The sequence below is a fragment of the Parasteatoda tepidariorum genome, chromosome 4 (genome assembly GCF_982258835.1).
Source record: "Parasteatoda tepidariorum strain Cologne lab strain chromosome 4, Ptep-v5.0, whole genome shotgun sequence".
Taxonomy (NCBI): Eukaryota; Metazoa; Arthropoda; class Arachnida; order Araneae; family Theridiidae; genus Parasteatoda; species Parasteatoda tepidariorum.
The window spans coordinates 45,781,539-45,801,087 of record NC_141758.1 but is presented as its reverse complement, the minus strand read 5'-3'; the positions used below and the strand labels follow the sequence as shown (position 1 = coordinate 45,801,087).

Sequence of the window (19,549 nt, the reverse complement as noted above, 5' to 3'; positions counted from 1 at the left end):
TAAAAATACTTAAGACCAACTCCGGACAATTTAACACACACACGTACATATTAATTTGGTCAATCATTTGTCTGCAATTTAATGTACAGCCAATTTTAAAAATGCAATACTATCAATTTAACAATATTCTCTATTTGTCAATCTTACTATGCAGTAGTGTTTTAAATATATAATAATTAAATGCAAAGCATTTTTAATTTCCTAAGAAAAAAAGTGCTTTTAATAACCTAAATAATATAACCATTTATGCTTTTCAAAACTTAGCTATGTAGTATTAAAGAAAAGCATATGATACTTCTTTTCTATGGTCGCTTATGACAAACTACTGTATAAAACATATTTCATTATTTAGATCTTATAAAATAATACATAACTTTTCACATAAAAGGACAATATAACTGTACAATAACATAAGAATGAGCTATTTTATTTTTTAAAAAATACTCAATATAACACTGAACACAATTTTAAAAAAAAAAACATTAGAAGGAATAAATTATGTGCAATACAAATACAAAAAATCCTAAGATATTTTCTATACCGTCACCAGAAATTTCATTTACAAAATAATAAGCAATGATGTGGATCAGTAGAGAAGGAACTTATTTTGCAAGTATGTGTATGTTATTTTCATAGAGAGGCTCCGGGGCGGGGGGGGGGGGAACTAGATACTTTTATTGATAAAAGTTCCTGAAATGAATATTTTTTTTTTTTTTTTTGAAGTATCCCCTGAAAGGTTATCGTTAGATGTGCAAAAAATAAATAAACAAAATAAATAATAATAAAAACGAAACAAACTCATTTGATACTTCATGACCAAATAAGGTATTTAAGTTATACTAATGGGAAGTTCTAAAAAAAGGCAAAAATAAATAAAAACAAAAAAATACTGAAACTCTTTTGATTGCGTAGTAAACTAGTAAGTTAGTTCTAAAAAGGTGAAATTACAATTTTATGTAATTTAATTGAAGTGGCAGTTTAAAATATATAATAAATAATAACTTTCAAAGCAAGTGATCAGATAATAATCAAAGAAACAACAATCTCAGATGATTTTTAAACAACATAATGCTTTGGACATGAAAATATATATATGCATCTATAAAACTATATGTTATTTAATATTATTTCTCCACTTGTATTTTGAATTATGTTAAATTAAGTTTTGAAAAAGTATTGAATTAAGTATTTAAAAAATGTTGAACACACAAATACAGACAAGCAATGACAGAGTTTGGGCTTTAAAACAAATTCAAACCACATTGTATGACAAGCTATAAAATAAATACTATTACTGCATACATCTAACTATAAAAAATATACTAAAGAAAATGAGATTGATTAAATGTATTTTAACGTTCATGCTTCACAGTAGTATGGTTAGTTAATGATTGTTTTGATGAAAATCCACGACTGCAAATGGAACAAAAGAAGCTGAGTTCACCAGAATGAACTTGCATATGCACTTTAAGATATGATCTCTGTTTATAACTTTTTTGACATATATTGCAGACATATGGTTTTTCTCCAATATGAATTTTTAAATGTCGAACCATATTACTCACACCACGAGTAAGGTAGAAACAATATTTACAATTGTAAATTTTGGGATCACTTTGAAGAGTAAGAGGCACACCTAAAGAATAAAATCAAAATTATTCTTAAAAAAAATCAGATATAATTAAAATAACATTTAAATAAAAACATACTGAAAAGTTTAAAAATAAATAAAAATTTTATGGGTTTTCTTGAGTAAAAATTCTAAGATGTCTTTTCATGCTACTCACTTCATAATGGTATTTACTATATTTATACAAACGTAAAATCTCAGGGATCACTTATAATCTGAATAAAAAACAGAATAAAATAAAAAAAAATAACAACTTAATAACTAAATAATAACTTAATAACTAAATAATAACTAAAATAATAACTTAAACTAAACTAAATAAAATCAAAATTATTCTTAAAAATTTTGCATCATATAAAATTAAAATATCCTTTAAAGAAAGAACATAATAAAAAGTTTAAAACTAAATAAATATTTTACGGGTTTCTTCAGGTATAAATTCTGGGATGTCTTTTCATTGCACAAACTTCATAATGGAGGATTGAGCTGGCTGGCCAACTATGATGATGATGAACTTTATAATGGTATCTACCATATTTATACAATGCTAAATTTGCGGATCACTTTTAATCCGAGTGAAAACAAACCTAAAGAATAAAATCAAAATTATTTAAAAAAATTTATATCATATATAGTTAAAATAACATTTAAAAAAAACGCAATAAAAAGTTTAAAAATGTATAAAAATATTGGGTTTTCTTCAGAAATAAATTCTCAGGTATTTTTTCATGTTACACTTTATTTTAGCATTGACCATATTTTCAAATGTAAACTTAGGAATCATTTTTATTCTGAGTTAAAAATATACCGAAAAAATTAAATCAAAATAATTGTTAAACATTTTATATTATATTCAACAAAAAACACTATTAAAGAAGCATAATAAAAAGTTTAAAAATTAGTCTTCATATAAATAACACAATAAAAGATCTTTGAATATCAATAGATTTTCAGATTATTAAGAACACCATACACAATTACAAAAGATTTAATTACAAAAGAATTTGATTTTTCTATTAATAAATATAATATATGAAATATTGAGACAAAAGCACAAACTTTTTACCATATATTTGATAATGCTGAAACCAATATTAGCAAAACAATTAGCTAGAGCAGTAATTTGAATATAAATGAAAATTACCTATAAAAACCAAGTATGTGCCATAATAACTGTTTTTGATTTTAGTTTATGGCATTTTTGTCAAACACAATTTGTACAAGCTCTGTTTCTTGAATAGAATTGATTAAGCTGTTTCAATTAGTATATTTTTGTCAAAAAGCTATAATTTATTAAAAAATTGACTAATATTTTTTAACATATTTTGAACTCAGAAAAAAAATTTATCGAGGCAATCTGCAGCACTATCTTAAAAAATTTGTCTGCAACTTCTGTGCAGTCAAGCAGAGATTACTATTGTAAAAATCAAGCTGAATCTAGCATGTTTGCAACACGATTTGCAAACATTAAATATAATAAAGTTAAACACAATATAAATTTTAAGTATAAATTTAAATTAAATTTTATGCAATTATTAAGCTTTTCCCATAAAAGAAAAAAAGATGTTGATACTAAGCCCAATAACGAAATCAAAAAGAAAAGATGAACAAGAAAATTCTTTTCTTTTTTCATTTTGATTTTAATTTTTACTTATTTTCAGCCTTTCCACTAAAATTTTAAAAAAAAAATGAGAAGGAAAATAATCAGCAGATGCTGCGACAATCTACAGCACCCACTGCCATGCTAGAAAATCTCTATTACCAGACGAACAAGTTGTTAAATTTTACATTATAGGAAATATTGGGGTCAATTTCCCACAAAATAAATGACTAACAAAGATTATCAATTATTTAGTTTACCTTTTTTGAAAAAAAATTAAGCACAGATATTGTCTTTTAGCATGCCTTTAATTATTTTTATAAACTACAAAATTTTCTGGTATTTTGATAATGAAATAGAATTACTTTTAAACATACACATGTAATAGTATTAGAAGGCAATTTAAAAACTGTTGAAGCTGAAATTTAGTCATTACATAATATTACACATTTTGATACATTATTACAGTGTTGAATGAGTGCTCTTTCTAAAAGGAAACATCCTGCCCTTTTTTATTACTAGGAAGAATTCTGTTTTTCAAATTTCATCTTCTTTTTATCACCCAATAAAAAAATTTTATTAGCTCATTTGAACAAAAATGACAATTTTGCATTAATATAAAAATAAAATACTTACAAAGGAAATGATTGTAACAAAAAAAGGTCAATTAAATTAAAGCTCATTCTAAAGCTGATATTAGTTTATAATATCTTTAGATAATAACATCAACAATAATGTTCAATGAATTTCTAGCAAACAATTATTTTCTTTAAAACAACTTTTTGCTCATTAAACACAAATAGAAAAAATAACATGATATTGAAAGCATAATTTTTGAAAAAGCTTGACAGTCAGTAAATTAAAACCAAAACAATGAGCTAGAACAGACAAGAAGAATAAATATCATTTAAACAGAACAATAATGAACACTATAATTTTTTCCTTCAAATCAACAAATTGAAAAGCATTTGAAAAATGGGTGATCCATGATTGACAGCATAGATTGTGATCATTCTCCCTTTAATTTTAGATTCTCCTTAATTTTAAAATAATTTTTTAGATTTTATACGATGCAAAATACCATTTCTCTTGTTATTCATTTACGTCTCTTGTTATTCATTTACAAAAATAAAATAATTTACCAAGTTATTCTTCATCTAAAAGTGCAATTAAATGCTTTCCTTATTCAGGAAACTAGATTCAAAAACATTACTCAATTCTCCTTCACTTTCATATCTTTAAGCCACCCAGGGTAGTACAAATTATACCCTTCAAGCATACCCTCCAACTGCTACGGAATTTCCGTAGTTTCAGAAATCTTCTTTTCTGACGGTAGCAAAATTAATGTCTTAATATTTAAAAAAAAATAATTTTAGCGTAACTTGTCCACTATTACTTATAAAAGTGCAGGCCATATGGCTAGATTCTTAAGTTCTGATAAAAGTTTTATGAGAGATCCATTTGCTTTAAAAATTTCTACTTCGGCTCGCTACCACTAGAAAGAATTATTTTCAAAATCCTCATAAGCTGGAGGGTATGCTTCAAGTAACAAACTATACTCTTCTGTGATTTTATTTACATATTTATTTTTGCGGGTTGCTGTCTGTTAATTGCCAAGACTTGGTGACTATTCTGCTGCAGATTATGATACATAAATCTTTCCCTAAATGGCAAATGAGGTTTTTAAACTAAGAAATGATTGTTAAAAATTATATTATAGGATACAAAGATTGAAATTAAATATTAAAGAAAAAAGAGTTAGCTTTATCATTTGAGCTCAAAGAGAAATCAAGCACTAGGCTTCATAATAATGGATAATAAACACAGTAATTAGAATTGAAAAAATATTAAAAAAGTTAAAAATAAATGACTTCTGTTAAGTAGGACATAAATTAGGAAATTTGAGATTACTGCGAAAAACTCTGCAATAAAGTAATTAGAATACAGCAAATTGGGAAAATTCTCATTACTTTTTGTATAAGCTTTGTTGCTGCATTAAAATAAACAAAATTTTACAGATTTTAGATAGATAGAAAGATGAAAAACAACGAAGTGTTTTAAAACTGAAGCTGTTTTAATTTAAACTGTTCAAAATTTAAAACCAATGATGAATCAAAATACAAATTTTATACATAATTCTTCACGTACGTAAGATTAACCTATAACATTCTAATAACAACATTCTTCGGTTATTCAACAATTCATTTTTTTAAAGTTTATGGAAATTTTTTTCTCCTTGTTTACTTTGTACTTTATTCCTGTTAATAAGCCTTTGGTTGCTTATTTCTACTCCTTACTTCGATGGCTGCCTCTCTTAATCTTTATAATGAACACCTCAGTCAATGACGTAGTTACGCTTAAAAGAATTTTTAAATTTATTCTCACTGCATCTGCTGAGTCCAAAAAGACCATTCTCACTGTATGTCCAAAAAGTTCAGGATGTATGTTCAGGAGTAAATATATTTCATTATGCCCCACACTGGTTGGTCACGACACACAACTTACAAATTTTAAACTTTAGACAAAAAAAATGAAACATTTTTTTAAAAAAAGGAGAAAAAAATCCTACTTGTATGATATCACAACTTGGAGATCAATATGCAGAAATGCAAATGCTTACATTGCTTATTTTTTTCTAAGAAGTTTTTTAGGACTCCTAATATTTAACGGTGTTTTGCTTCCAGGAAGGTATATTCATTTACGTAGTAGTAGAGCTGCACAATGGATTATTGGTGATGGTCGCCAAAACATTCCTGAGGATGATCTGGAGACATACATACGTCACATCCCCATTTACAGGGAGAGCATAATCTCACCCAATCCATCCGCAGATCATAATTTAGAGCAGACCTGAACTAGAATACGATCAATCTGCGTCCTGCGATCCAGTACTCCAGAGGTATGAATTTGTTATGGTAACTTGGAGGACTTTGTATCCCAACAGATTTAGTGAGTACCAGTCACCATTTTGTACACGAAAAGTCTTCGGCCGGCGGGGATCTAACTCACGATCTCTCGGACATTGGACCTCGTTTCCAAAATAGACTAAACAGAAATTTTGTTTGATTTAATTGTTATGCAATAAAAATGACAGGAAAACGTGCCTTGCATTATCTTCGAGTGTTTTAACCTTTGTATGCTAGAATATAGTGGATGACAGAACCAATTTCCATGCATTTATTTAGATGCAGGATTGAATCTATATTGAATTTTTTAAATTTTGTGTTCAAGAAAAATATCTAGTTTTAAGCTTTGTTCAAGTTATTTATTGTCACTTGTTTACTATACACTTATTTTTATATGATATAACATAGTCTGATAATGCACATTTTACAGTAGTTTGAGAGAGAGCAGGTAGCACAAAATATTAAGCAATTTTGAGTTAAAAAGAACCAGCAATGGCAAATGCTATCATGTAGTTCTAATTATTAAGTTCACACTCTCTAATATTTAGGTAAGAGCTACGCAACCTACTCATAAATTAATTAATCAAAAGTTTACTGAAATTTATATTGGTCAGTAGTAGTAGTTGAAAAACAGAAGAAAATTGATCTAACGCCCAACTTATTTTGAAATGAGGACAAATTTCTATCATACCTGGAAGCTGGTGGAACTTTTTTAGTCCTAGAGGTGTATTCTTTTGCAATCCCCCACATTTCACCCCAAAATGCTCATGTCGTTTCAAATAAATATATTTTTTCAAATCTATGGGCAACAAGTGTCTTTAACTAAATACGTTTACCTAGAAACAAAATTATTCTTTTTGAAGAAAATTTCTTTATATCATTTTATTTAATGTTTACTTTTTAAAACGATCTGTAAATTTTATGCAACAGCATCAAACACAAACTGCTGTTTTGGAAGCACTCTGCACACCATCTGCAATATGAAAAAAAAAAAAACATCTATATATGTAGCATGTTATATAAGTTTTAGGCAACTTTTAAAAATAGAATTCATACTACAAACTTTAGTTACCTTTAGAAATAGAGTAGGCTGACTATGTATATATATTCAAAATAAAAGTCCATAAAACATTGTTTTTCGATTCTTATTAAAATTTGCATCACTTTAACTTACTTTATAAAAATTTTATTAAATACTATAAATTTTTAAATATGAATTAAAATACATATGCGTATGATTACAATGCTTGAATCAGAACAGGGGTCCTCAGTTTAGCTAAAGATGCAGAGGAATTTTTCAAACATAAAAAAAAAAAAAAAAGAATAAGAGATGTTTGTCATATTATAAAACAAAAATCTATATCATATCTCAAAATTCATTTCTTATTTCTCTTAATAATAATATTATTATTATTCTCAACTTCAGCCTTCGGTTATTTCTTTTTTTAAAATACAAATCATCTAAATAATACAAATTATAAGACAAATGTAAAAAATAAAATACTTTTTATAATGCAAATTATCTATAGTTAAAAATAGACCTATTTTTTAGATATAGAATACTTAAAGAACACTTTTACTCTTTTCTACACTACCAATCAAGAAATGAAGGAATAGGGTGATGTTTCATCAGTATTTGAAGAATATGACAATTAATTAATACATTAAACAATAAAAATTCAGAATATAAATAGAGAATAAATTTCTTTATTTAAATTTTTTTATATAACTTTACAAAAATATTCATTAGAAAGTACACAGAAAATATTTTAAATCTTTATTAACAGTGTATGATTTTATAAAAGACAAATAACTTAAATCAGAAGTTCTACACCTTTCAAGTTTAACAAAATAGGGGGTACAACAATAAAATATGAAAATAAACCATATGATTAAATTTATTTTGAGTTGTAAAAATCATATCTTTTAGCAAAGGAACCCTTTCAGCTCAAAATGTAGAAATTTCCTCATATAACAGAAATTCTAATGATAAAATATCCATAATTTTTTAAGAGCTTATAATGATATTCAAAACACATTAGAAGAAAAAAAATCCTATTACTATACGCATGCATTAGTTTAAAATGAAGAGCCCTAAAATTTTTTTTTTCAAGATCGTGATGTAATTTTACTATTAAATATTCATTGTATATTTGACTCATTTATATAATCCTCTAAAATATGTTTAAGATTCCTACGTTTTCTTTTTGGTCATTACTATAATTTTTAAAACAAAATTATAAAAAAACAAGCTAATAAAAAAAAAGCCCGACAGATCTCTATGTAAAGAACATTAACTTTTAAAAAAAAAAAAAAAAACTTTTTAGCCTCATCCAAGAAACAAAAATTTATTTTTCTCACAAATTTTTTTTTTTTATTTTTTAAAAAAAGTTGTTTTTTATCCAAAAATAAATTAAAAAACATTAATTAAAAAAAATTTATTGAATAGCAGTAATAAAATTATTATACAGCTTCGCTATTTCCTAATTATAACATAATTAGGCAGTAAGATAATAATTCTAAAGATAACATAAGAAATTATTTGAACGCATTTTTAGCATATTTTCAATTTAGAAAAAGCTTTTATCTCAACTTAATATATATTAAAAATAAAATATATATAAAATAGTTAGGTATGTAAAGATTGAATAAAAGAAAAAAAAATAAATAAAAAATAGTCAAAGGTTTTCCTTTTAAGCATGCAAAATTATAAAATTGTGCTTTGAATGAAATGAGGACACAAAACAGTCACATTAAAAATATAATGATATATAACAGTTATAAAATCCAAAACAACTTTTTGAGAACAAAAACATGTTTATAAATGAACAAAAACAAAAAAAAGCACATTGTGAATATGCCTTTAGAATTGCACAATATCCTAACACCAAATAATAATTTGAAAATAGTAATAAAATAGATAAGAATAGTCGAAAACTTAAACATTATCTGTAGATATTAGATAATTACAGATCTATAAAAACTTAGAAACAAGTTTAGAAGCTCTATCTTTCTAATATTTGGCAAAATTTATCACAAAAAAAAGAAGAAAAAAAAGCTTTACACAATTATAATGATATGATAAAAAAAATTGACAAGGTCAGTCTCTAAGCTCCAGAAACCAATATGGCTAAAGTTCTAAAATAAAATAAATAAATTGAATAATTAACAACATTGAAATTGGCTCATAATTGAAACGCCACAGTGAGCCAAGCTTTTTTTTTTTCAAAACAAATATAACAAATTAGTTGTAAGAGTTATGTTCATTTTATTTATAAAAATTTTATCCTTTTTAAATATTATATTTTAAATGAGGTTTTTCTTCACGAAACATTATCTATAGTAAAAATTTTAAATAGGCAAAAATATACAATAGCACTACTTTATTAGGAAAAGTAATAAAAAGAGCTCCGTAAATATTTTATTAAAATTCTTTTAAAAATTTAATGTTAAATTAAGGCCCGGATTTTGATGACATTTGCAATTTTGGACATTTTTTGTCTTTTAGAGCATTTTTTTAGAATTATAGGGCATTTTTCCTTAAATTTTGGGGCGTATTTTGCATTTTAATGCATTTTTTAAAGTTTTTTGTTAATTTTTTCCAATTTTTATTATTTTTTATCAATTTTCATTATTACAATGGCTTCCAAACAATGAAGAAAATCTATAGAATATTAACAGGCGAAGCAAAATCTTTTCAAATTGAAGAAGAATTGTCAGCAAGTGAGACCGTCTTTTTCAAGTACGCACCTATAACATCAGTAGGCGTTGAAAGAAGCTTCAGTAGGAATGAAAATTTACTTTCAGACAAGAGACGCTTGTTTACATTTTAAATTATCAAAAAACATTTAATAATCCAATGTAATTCTGATATTTAGTAATATTATGAGATGGAAGTTGTTATATCCATTGAAGTTTCTATACAAAATAAAAATATTTTGGTGTCAATATATTTTCCTTTTTTTGTTATTTTAGGATATAAAATTTTTTTTTCAAACTTTAATGAACGTAGAACAAGTATTGCATTGCTTTATATTTTTTAAATGACTCATAATAATTTTAAAGAGCAAAAAAATTTTTTAATTCAATATTTTTACTTTATTTAAGGCATTTTTTGCGCAATTTTTGGATTTTTAATGGCATTTTTTGCACTTTTTAAGGGCATTAGTTGAGATTTTTTGGGTCATCAAAATCCAGGTTCTAGTTATTATGTTAATTTATTATAAATAAACAAAATTTAGCATCAATAACAAGTTTTAAACAATCAATCCTTTATTTTCAAGAATAATGGGATTTTTAAAAAAAAAAAAAATTTTAAAATTAAATTTAGCAATTATGTAATTTAAAGCATTATTAACAAAAAGTTTATATAAAAAAATCATAGTATGTTTATAAAAATTAAAACTATATTAATCTTGTTACACTACTTAAAAAAATAATAGCAGGATTTTAACTATCAACCTTCTTCACACAACAACAGTATTATTAGATTAAAATAAAAATTTACCATTTTCATAAAAAAAAATATTTTAATAAATTTTTCATGGGTTAAATTTGATACCATTTTCATAAAAAAAAATATTTTAATAAATTTTTCATGGGTTAAATTTGATAAAGATCTGCTAAGTCCTAACAAGTGCAACATGTAAAAATCTCTTCTTATAATTCAATTTGCTAGCAATATACCTGTAAAATATAAGAGATCAAATGTTACAAAAAAAAAAATTAATAATAATCTGAATAGATTAAATTGGGTTTGACTAGACTTTTTGACTAAAACTTGCTGCCTTAAATTTATATGAGAGATATTCAGCAAACAGGGCATTATAGTAATAATTTTAATTATTTTAAGTTGCTAATAACATAGATTAGTTAAAAAAATAATTGTTTTCAAACAAAAAATTTTAACATTTATAAATCATAATAAATAAAAAAAGTTAATTAAGAAAATGTAATAAAGTTATATTTTCCCTAGAAGTGAATTTATACATAATGAAGTAAATACACAAAAATTTTTTAACAATATGTTTCAAAATTGTTGCAATGAAATTGAAAAATAAAGCAGATGTTGAACAAAAACCAAATATAGTAGGATTGTACAGCAGTTTTCATTTCACAAAAAATTTTCTTATAAAATGATATTGATGCTTAGATATGTTTGTAGAAACAAGGTAATCAATTAAAAACTAGAAAAAAGACTAGATTAATATTCAAAAAAGACAAATGTAATTAATATTTTTCTTATCAGACACATAATAGTTAAAATAAAAAAAAACTAATCATCTGTTTCTAACAAAAGAACATGAGATAAGTTTAAAGGCACACATGGGATGTAAGTGATTCTGAGAGTGGCATTGATCATAATTTTCGATTGTATTTTAAGAGAAATTAATTTCTTAGGAAAACATAATGTAAGCTCTTGATCATTTATTGGTGTTAAAAATATGAAAGTGTTTGTGATCACACAGACACGAGCAACAGTTTCAACTTTATATCTGAAACTATTCTTGCAAAACACTGTATCTCGTAAAATAAATTTTTGTTTCTCCTTGTTTCGTAATGATTTTAGCGATAAAATAGATCTATAGCTAAGTTTCAGCTTTGTGTCTGTATGCAAATCATCAGTCATTACCCTTTTCAGAGAAGTATCATCCGATTTACAAACAGCTTTAAATTTAACTGCTTGAAAATTCAAATTTGGCACTTTTTCAGGAGAAGGTACAGTTATTTGAGGCAATGAGATAGAAAGGGATGCCAAATGTAAAGACTGTTTCTTTTCGGAAGATAAAGATGAGCAACTTAAGCTTTCTGAAGATGACTTGCAAGAATAAAATGAATCATCTGATGTACAGGATGATGATGATTTGATACATGATGTACCTGCACAAGATAAATATGATCCTAAACTGCTACAGCTGCTGTTAACATTTTTACAAAACGAAATGCTTTGATCAATATTTGGCATTAAACAATTTATAGAATTAGAGTGCTTCATAGGAACAGTTTCTTTAAGTTTCAAACTATCATTATCATGATCTTTCGAGAATGAGATTTTACAGGTCAATTGCTTAGAACAATATTTACGTTTTATCTGATGAAAAGTCTGTTTTCCATTATTTTTCTCTAACATACGTTTGTAATGCAGACATTTCTTGAAGCGTTTATGATTTAGCTTATGTTTATCCACAAATGAAAACATAAACAGAAACAAAGATGCTACTGTCGAAAATGATTTGCTGTTTCCAATAGTCAAGTTTTTTCTACTAACAGTCGTTACGAGAGTCTGAAGTTTCTCCTTTGTTTTGTCATTTAAGTTACAAATGTCTGCCAAAGACATTAAAAATAATGAAGAAATTCTTCTTACTTCATTTAACATATTTGTTACAAATTTAAAAGGTATTTCAAATGTTAATGCATGGCTCAGATCAAAATGACACAGAAGATTACAGCATTTTGCTTTAATTCGGGGTACAAAATAATCAAATACAAATCTTGATGGGCAGATTTCATAGTTCAAAATTAAAGAAACTTCATTTGAATTCAGCAAAAATACTAAAGATGCAACAGGACAAGAGTCTTCATCAATGTTCGGCACCAAAGCCAACACTGTGTCAAATCTCTTTATATCTTTGAGAACCACATTATCATCAAGTGAAACAAGTGCATTTTTTAGAAAATAGACTGAATAAGAATTATAATCAGTAGAGCCATATATGATGCCAAAATCTTTAGAAGCTGATTCAATTTCACCAAAAAGAAAAGCATAATGTAAAACCGAAAAATTAAGACTTTTTTTACAGTTTTCCCTTGAAACCTGATTAAGTGGCCTTTTTACTTTAACTTCAAAAGCATTTTGTTCTTTGTTGATGCCATCTGTTTCAGCGTAATTTACACATTTGGAAGTTTCATTTGAACAAGATAGGCCATTATATTTGATAGCTAAGCTCGAAATTTCTTTTCCAGATTTGCTGGAATCAGTTATCTTTAAAGAAAGATTACTCTTTGCTTCAGATGAATTTGAAGTGAAACAATGACTTTGATACGCCATAAGGTTTAGATTTACTTCATTGTTTGAAAAATTAAAGGATTTCTTTAAAAATTCGACAAATTCATCATAGTTATTTGGAATGCATTCAGTTGAGAAATTTTGTACTCCTTCAGACTTGCAATATTTACAAGAGCATTTCTGTTGTAGTTTAGTTTTAACTATTGCATTTAATTCAAATGAATTATATTCACATTCTTTATATTTATCAACATCAGCTTCATAAGTAGATATGTTTTGCTTAAAAGACTGTTTTATTACTTTTATTTTTGTTGCTTGATAATATCTACCGCCAACACCTTCACAATACTCTGCATCAAACATAACAGTATCACGAAATGATATTAAACTTGATAAATTTTTTATTTCACTAATTGACTTCAAAGTTCTTTTATGAAAATAAACAACAAACATATCATAGGAATAATCCTTAAAGTATACATTACAAAAAATCAATCCATAATTTTTCATCACATTACTAACCTCACCGACCCAGTTATGCAATTTCTTTCCATGTAAGAGACGTACCAAAAGGCAAGTAGTTATACCAGATAAAAAATAACTTGTTTCTAATCTTATGACACCAAGCTGTTGCTTTTGAGTCTTCATCTTTTTTCCATTAATATTTAGGTAAACATTACTATTTTTACAATAAAAAATTGGACTGGCAGCAAGAATGCAGAATGTTGTCAAACACGAGTGAATTCCGCATGATGGAACAAATTGACTATGAATCTTAACATCTTCAAAAGTCATTACAAATACATTTTGTAAAATGCTCATAAAGTATTGCTCAACGCCATTAAATGCATCAGAAAAATTATCAAGCCAGCTGTAAGGTAGTATGAATATTGAATCATTTCTATCTTCATAAAAAAATGAATACTGTCGCAAAATTGATAAAAGAGAGTCTTTATCAATTTTAATCAAATTATTAACATTAAGAATTTTACAGACTTCCGATATATTTTTAGTTCCCCTTAAAATGATATCTGTTGTATGACTTAATATAAGATCTTCATATATACGCTGCTTAAAATGACGAAAATCTTTTGAAAGATACATTATGCCATTAAATGAATAAAATACAGGAGTAGCAATGCACAGCATGTTTGTACATTTTTCGACTTCATCCTTACCATGGAATATATGAACAAACTTTGTAACTTCATACTTAAAAAATTTTAGGTGTCTCTGAATATCAACAATTGGTTTAGGGCCATTATTTTGAATATGGATTATAACAAAATATATATACTCTATGACAGCATTGAATATACAGAATGGCAAATAGAAAGCTTCTTCATATATTGACATTGTGGACAGGATCTTAGGCTTGATTTTTTTTTCTCAATCTATAACATCAAAATATAACAGAATTTTTAAAAACATACATTCTAACCTTATAGCAAAATTATAATAAAAAAATTAAATAAAAATTAAGAAAATAAATAAAAAAATTTTTAATCACTACTTTGAACATAAGATTATTTTTACACTAATGGTTATAGAAAAAAATATGAATTGCTATGCAGAACTAAAAAAAGTTATGAACCAGTTTTAATAGTTTTATAATTTGATGAGATGAACATATGCATAGCGTTGGGTTGAGGGGCATAAAGGGACATTTGCCAACAGTAATTTTCCCAAACTCTAGAATTTATTTAAAGTCTTTACCTTTTAAACCCCCTAAAAGCCATTTTTTTATTCATGAAAAAAATTAAAATGTTAGCAATATACTTATACACTTGCTAAAAAATGTTACGTTTTTAGGTGGTTTGATGGAATTGTTTTACATGAAACAAAGAAACAATTTTATGATTATTTTTTCCAAGTAGTATTTTAAAACATAATGACATTTAAAAAAAAGACTTGTTATCAATCAAACACAATTATTTTATAGAAACATGATTTAAGTCAAGTTTATAATTTAAGTTAGTAACTTTTTTTTAATTTTATTTCCAATGCCCATTTATGTTAACATTTTGTCAATTTAGGCATTTACAGGGCAGATTTGTTGGCCGCTCTTTCAGGGTCATCATACTAGGTGGTCCAACATTGCTCCCACAGTAAGGACAGATAGTACAGAGAATGAAAAAACATCCATGCCTTGCCCGAGATTCGAACTCAGAACATATCAGATGCAAGATGCTCCCTAACTGCTACACAGTCTGATCAGCTGGAGTTAGTAGTAAATGAGAGTAATTTATAAATAAAATTAAAAATAATTTAATTGCAATAATTTTTAATCAGCAGTTTAGAAACTCCCAGAGATTCCATTTTTTGTCAGTAAAATTTAAATTAGTTTATAATCGGAGTTGGTAGTAATTGAGTTAATAGTTTATAATTAAATTAAGAGAATTTAATTGCAATGATTTTAATCAACATAATACCATAGTTTCCAGAGAAACTTTAAGATTTACAGAAAAAAACTAAACAAGTAACTAAAAGAGTTTTTATTTCTCTATTGTTTAAAATATATATTTCGGAAGAATATTAAATACATTAATATTCTCATAATTTTTATCCAATTATTGCAATGAATTACATATAATCAAAACAAATTCTTTCTCTGTACTTCATTTAAAAAATTACTCTCAAATTCAATGATATTTTTAAAATCTCTTTTCTGTGTACCTCCTATATAGTTAGTGCCTTTTAAAAATTTCATTCCTGCTTTACCTATAGTGATAAAGCTGACAAATAGCTTATATAAAGAATTTTTATTTAAATTGAAATCGAACAAACACACAATTATTAAACTTTTTGCTTAATAATTCAGCGATAAGAGGCCTGAATACTGTTTAGTTGCAGAACATTTAATATGCCCCCAGAACACTGATATTCATAATTTAGAAAAACATGTATATTTGTTTCTGTAATTCATAACCAAATTTCTTTAGAAACATGAATCTTATCTATAAATTATTATTCACACAAAAATTAAAACAAAACTGATTCTATATATTATATATTATGAAACTGAATATAGATGAGCCACTATGGCTAAGGGGATAAAAGGCTTTCTTCCCTATGAGGTGAACCATGTTTAATTTCCTGCGATTGGCAAGTTGAGACAAATTTTTTTTCTAGCTTGCACCACCAACCACAGGCTTAAAATAACATCTTCAGGGGCAGACAGAATATGGGTTAGAATCTCCTTCCCACCTGAATAAGTATGGGAGGTTTTTCTTTTTATGTGAGACAAACGCAGGTTAGTTCCATCATAAAGGACTCCAAAGAAGGCTGGTTTGTTCTTATGATTGCAGAGTTGTCCCTAAGAAATTTTTAGGGTGGCCTACCCTGCCTGCCCCTTTAATCCCTATAAATGTGCCCTCTTTGCAAAAACAAGTAGCATCCCTTAGAGATACTGCCTTTTTATTTATATTCTATTTTTAAGAGAAATTAATAACTGTTAAAATAATAATTATGCACAAAAACTATCTGTGTCTATAGGTTTAATTTTGATTACTATTACAAATATTTACTTTGTTAGAATTATTCTCAATTGCTTAAACTTTTTCAAGGTTGAAAGTTTCTCTTTTTACAGTTTATTAACAAAATTTTTAAGTGATTTTAAAATTACTTGTTAAATACATATCTTTTTTTAAAAAATAAAAAAAAGCACTTTTAAATGTTTATTTTATAATAATTTTCAGAATAAATTATCAAAAAAATCTTTTCAGCAGTTTAACTTTTTTGAAAAAGAAAAAAAAAAGTGCACAGAGAGTGTCTCTTATTATGCTTTTAATTATTATTTGTAAGCAACTTTTTTTCTTATTTAGATAAGAAGTGAAACCACTTTTTTAAAAAATATGCATAAAATAGTATAAGACAGTTACTTAAAAATTGTTGAGGATCACATTCAGTTATTACATGATAATAAATGTTTACATATTAATCAACCAAGACATTTAAGATTTTCTTGGTGTACAGATTTTATAAAATCTCAATCTATTAAACTCACCAATAAATGTTTTCTTGTTATTTCCCAGCTTCTTCTTCAGATGTTTCAATTTAATTTTAAGGAATTCTTAATGTCAAAAATATAATTGAATTGACTAGTGTAGATGTAAATTGGCATCATGTTTCACCTGTAAAAAGCATAGGATTAAGCAAATAAGGAGAGATAAATAACAGGTCATTAAAAGATATACAGTAGATATTCAAACCAAAAATATCATTTTGAAATTTTAATGGAAAATTGGTAACATTAAAATCTCTGTCAAAAGTGTTAGAAAAAAATAATTAAAGTTACAGCTTATACAAATTTTTTTCCTACTAAGTTCTTACCTAAATATAATGATTAAACATAATTTAAAAGATTAAAATGTTTTCGGTAAGGCGATAAATTAATAACACATAAATGAGTTATATTTTATGTTTTCGTCAAATATTTCTTTAAGAACACCAATTAACTGCATTGAATTAGAAATTAAACTAAGTTTTCTAACCAATGAAATGCACTTAGAATTAAATAAAACACATAAAAGAGTTTTTAAAAATGCTTTACAATAATACAGCAAAAATTTATACACAAGAAATTTTTTGAAGTTGTGAGGACATTGAAAAATTCCATTATAAAAGAAAGCAACAAGTGTTAATGAGACAATTAAAGCGCATCATTGCTAATTAGAACATATTGATGCAAAATGTTAATAAACTGAAAATTTAGTAGCTTGCTAATAAAAGCTACAATTTGAAAATTGTCGACTGAAAGTGAATAATTACATGTAAATTAAGAATTATTTAAATCTCTCGAAACAAAAACATAGGACAATTTGGATGATTTTTTGCATTGTACTGTAAACTATTCTCTTAACAAAGCAGAACAATAATTGATACTTATTTTTCCGTTTGGATAGATAAATCATTAAGTTTGTTTTAAGCAATAAAATATCATTTTATTAATTTTTTTATAGATTATATTGAAGCATGAACCAAAGTGGATGTGACTTAACATTTAAAAAAGTGGATGTGACTTAACCATAACAACATTTTGGGTAATTTTTGGTTAATATCACTTACACTGGTCTGGGAAAAAGTACTGCTTTTCTTTAGCAATTACTCATTGGAATTTTAAAAATCTTGAGCTTGAACCTACAGATTAAATACATTGTTCTTTACAAAAACCAATTCCAAAGAACCTAATTTTCTTATTATATAGCAAAAAAAAAAAAATAAATAAATAAAACAATGTTGCACTTCAATTTTTTAAATAGTTTATTAATGGCTGAAAGGATATGATGATGGTTATTAATTCATTTCTATTTTAATGAAAATAAAACCGTTAGTGTCAGAAAGAAGCTTTAAAAACACTTTATCATTCAAGTTATGTTTACTTGTACATAGAATTTAAGATTTTTTAAATTGTATAAAAATATTTTTCCTAAATGAAGGATATTAAGCATAATGTTATTTGGCATCTATAATTTGAGGGTGAAATTATAAATAACCTAAAGAAAATGTATTAAACATAGCAGTTTATAGAATGTCAATTCAGGAGATATTTCAATTAACTAATACGATTATAGAAAAAGTTAAGACAAGAGGAAATGGTTAAAAAGCTAATATATTAATACAAATTTAAGCTTTTATATGCTAATTTATAATAGACTGGTATGAAGACAATTCATATTAACATGTATCAAATAGAATTATACAGAAAAAATAACATCATAAAAACATTTATCAGTTTATAATAAGATGAAACTAATTTATTTTAGTGTTAAAAATCACCTATAGCAAATAACAACCCTTATCTAAAATTGGGGAATCCCCGAGATCTATAAATTGATGCATTCGATCATATTTTTACTGATCTGAAATACTTAAACAAGTAAGCTATTATTTAATAAGCTCAATGTGAAATATGATAAATAAGACAATAATTAATAAAACCGTAAAATAACAAGAAAAAAAACATTCATTAATACGGTTAGTTCAATGGAATTTTCTTGATTTCATAGGAACAAAAGATTTACAGCTTATTTCGCTAATAATAGGTACCTGGAGAAGGACACACTGTAAACAATAACTAAGAATAACTGAATACTAAGCCATTGCATTTCGATTTTCAAATTATTATAGAAAACAACAACACAAATTCACCGAATTCAAATCGGCCACGGAATTCCGAAACTGAAACTTATAAAAAATAACTGTTGACTTATGAATTTTTAGAGAAGGCTGAGACAGCCGAGAAACTATTATAATTTTACGGTTAATTTTTACTGCAATGTCTTTTTAAATGGTTATTCTTTTTAAACGCAGCTCACGCATTTCTCCTTCATTCTCTCTTGACGGCGATCTAAAAAGGTGCGGCAACTGTATGCAGTGAGAATGTTCCTTTAGAAATTAAATTAACT

General features: G+C 25.9%; 1 protein-coding gene and 1 long non-coding RNA gene across 2 annotated transcripts; both read right to left on the bottom strand.

Annotated features, from left to right (window-relative positions):
- Positions 1-702: 702 nt before the first annotated feature.
- On the bottom strand, positions 703-5,515 carry LOC107457251 (uncharacterized). The gene is made up of 3 exons (XR_001585811.4): positions 5,379-5,515; positions 2,051-2,217; positions 703-1,636 (listed from the first exon to the last, which is right to left on the bottom strand). It is a non-coding gene; the product is annotated as an uncharacterized LOC107457251 (long non-coding RNA).
- A 5,759-nt stretch (positions 5,516-11,274) lies between these two features.
- Positions 11,275-19,329, bottom strand: LOC107457250 (uncharacterized). Its single transcript, XM_016075374.4, has 3 exons — positions 19,191-19,329; positions 17,149-17,275; positions 11,275-14,536 (listed from the first exon to the last, which is right to left on the bottom strand). The coding sequence occupies exon 3, from the start codon at positions 14,496-14,498 to the stop codon at positions 11,412-11,414; it is 3,087 nt and encodes a 1,028-aa protein (XP_015930860.1). The 5' UTR covers positions 14,499-14,536; positions 17,149-17,275; positions 19,191-19,329; the 3' UTR covers positions 11,275-11,411.
- Between the last annotated feature and the right edge of the window lie 220 nt (positions 19,330-19,549).